General features: G+C 47.3%; 1 protein-coding gene across 1 annotated transcript in view; it reads left to right on the top strand.

Moving 5' to 3' along the window:
• The first annotated feature begins 1,300 nt into the window (after positions 1–1,300).
• Positions 1,301–2,300, top strand: part of PLAC9 (placenta-specific 9) — a 14,390-nt gene continuing 13,390 nt past the window's right edge. Inside the window, exon 1 of the mRNA XM_014549577.1 lies at positions 1,301–1,395. Within this exon, the coding sequence (XP_014405063.1) occupies positions 1,301–1,395 (95 nt within the window). The remainder of the gene's footprint in view (positions 1,396–2,300) is intronic.

Genomic DNA, 2,300 nt, shown 5'->3' with positions numbered 1-2,300 from the left:
AAGGCTATTATCTGGGGGAGGAAGTGAGCAGTGAGGGCTGCTGGGTAGTGTGGTGACTGAATTGGAGACCTGCACGGCCACGATTGGGAATGAGAAGACAGAGACCTGCTTTGTCTGCAAGGACTCCCATTAACCCTGACGGGGCCCTGGCTGGAGATACAGTCTCCTGAGCTTGGTGATGAAGGCGCTCCACTGACACCAGGCTGCGCGCGCCAGGTTCTGCAGCGCAGATGTCAGGGCTGCTGCAGCTTTGGCTTTTGTTTTCACTAAAACTTGGGTTGTTTAGCACTTGTTGTGGGGGCGGGGGGGGGGCGGGGTGTCCCATGAATGAGGCTTTGACTGTTGTGTTCTAACCTGGAGGAAGGTGGATTTGAAGTTCACTGGAAAAGCCACCCAGCTCCTGCTCTGGCTTGCTTACATGAAGAAAGACAACTTAGTTCTCAGCAATGCTGTGAATATTATTATCTAAGGCAGTGATTTTCAACCCGTGTGCCATGACACACTGGTGTGCCACATTTTAAAACATGCAACACCTGACTATTCAGACAGGGGCACTGACCTGTTTTCCTTTAGATCAGTGGTTCTCAACCTGTGGGTCGCAACCCCTTTGGGGGTCAAACGACCCTTTCACAGGGGTCGCCTAAGACCATTGGAAAACACATATATAATTACATATTGTTTTTGTGATTAATCACTATGCTTTAATTATGTTCAATTTGTAACAATGAAAATACATCCTGCATATCAAATATTTACATTATGATTCATAACAGTAGCAAAATTACAGTTATGAAGTAGCAACGAAAATAATTTTATGGTTGGGGGTCACCACAACATGAGGAACTGTATTAAAGGGTCACGGCATTAGGAAGGTTGAGAACCACTGCTTTAGATTGTCAAATAAAAATGTCAACAGCCAACACAACAATAGCCATCCAATATGAATGAGTAAAAATTATACCTATTTTATTTTTATTTGATATACCTATTTATTTATTATCAGATCGGCAAAAAAGGATAATTTTTGATGTGCCACAGAATTTCAGTAATTAGTTTACTTGTGCTGTGAGATGAAAAGGTTGAAAACCGCTGGTCTAAAGGCTGGCCTGCAGAGACAGCAGGACTGGATTCAAACCCTGAATCCAGCCGGGTGATGTCGGCAAGGAGATACCAGCCGTGTGATTGTGAACAAGGAGATACCAGCCGGGCGACTGTGGGCAAGGAGATACCAGCCAGGCAACTATGGGCAAAGAGATACCAGCCGGGCACCTGTCGGCAAGGAGATACCAGGCAGGCAACTATGGGCAAGGTGATACCAGCCAGGCGGCTGTCTGCAAGGAGATATCAGGCGGGCAACTATGGGCAAGGTGATACCAGCCAGGCGACTGTGGCAAGGTTCTTAACATTTCTGGGTCTCAGTTTCTTGGGTTGAAGAATGGACGTAATGATAGGGTTGCAGTGAAGAGCAGAGAGAGGGTGTATGGAGAGGTTAGTCGATCAAAGCTCAGCTACTGTGTATTAATATTATGGTGGTTACTAGGCCGTTAGCTCCTGGAGGACAGACATACGTGAATGAGAAGTCTTTCATCAAAGTCTACCTACCACTGAATCAGAATCAGTGCTCAAAAACAGAGCTGAACACCGATTCTGATTCTATTAGGGCTCCTGGCCTTTCATTCCTTTAAGCTGTTTAACGAGTCTGTAAGTCATAGATAGGAATGCAAAGTAATGTTTGCCCAAATGTATGTAAACTATTCCTGTGATGGGCTCAGTTAATTCTCCCCGGGGTGTGGAAGAAGCCAGTTTTATCTATTTGCACATTCATGTCCATATCCCAGATCTGTGTCTGTCCTTTGGCTGGTTGTCACCTCTTACTGAGTCCCTCATTCATGACTTAAATAAAATCTCCAGCACATGCTCGTTTTTCACCTGTCATGATTTTACGGTTTTTTGAAAATTATCTTCTATTACTATGACTCCTTTAGCAGAACAGCACTTTTCTATAGAAGGCAGATACCCTCAGGGCCAGACACTGTCCCATGTAATGAGAGCGAATGACTTGTTCGTATGGGACAGAGAGCAGCTCCCACACTCGGTGCAGATCCTGCGCCAGGGCTGCGGGTGACTCGGAGGATGAAGGCACTGCTCTCAGCTTCGGTTGGCCGGCCAGGCTGTATAACCGGCTCAAAATGAATGCGGGGCCCGGAGCGGGTCCTCACCCTGACCCCCTCGCCATTCTCCCTCTCCTCTGCGCCCGAGCCCCCAGAGGCGCGGGGACTCGAGGGCAGCCCCTCCCCGGG

This window comes from Myotis brandtii, unplaced genomic scaffold (genome assembly GCF_000412655.1).
Source record: "Myotis brandtii unplaced genomic scaffold, ASM41265v1 scaffold560, whole genome shotgun sequence".
Taxonomy (NCBI): domain Eukaryota; kingdom Metazoa; phylum Chordata; class Mammalia; order Chiroptera; family Vespertilionidae; genus Myotis; species Myotis brandtii.
This window is presented reverse-complemented; position numbering and strand designations above follow the sequence as displayed.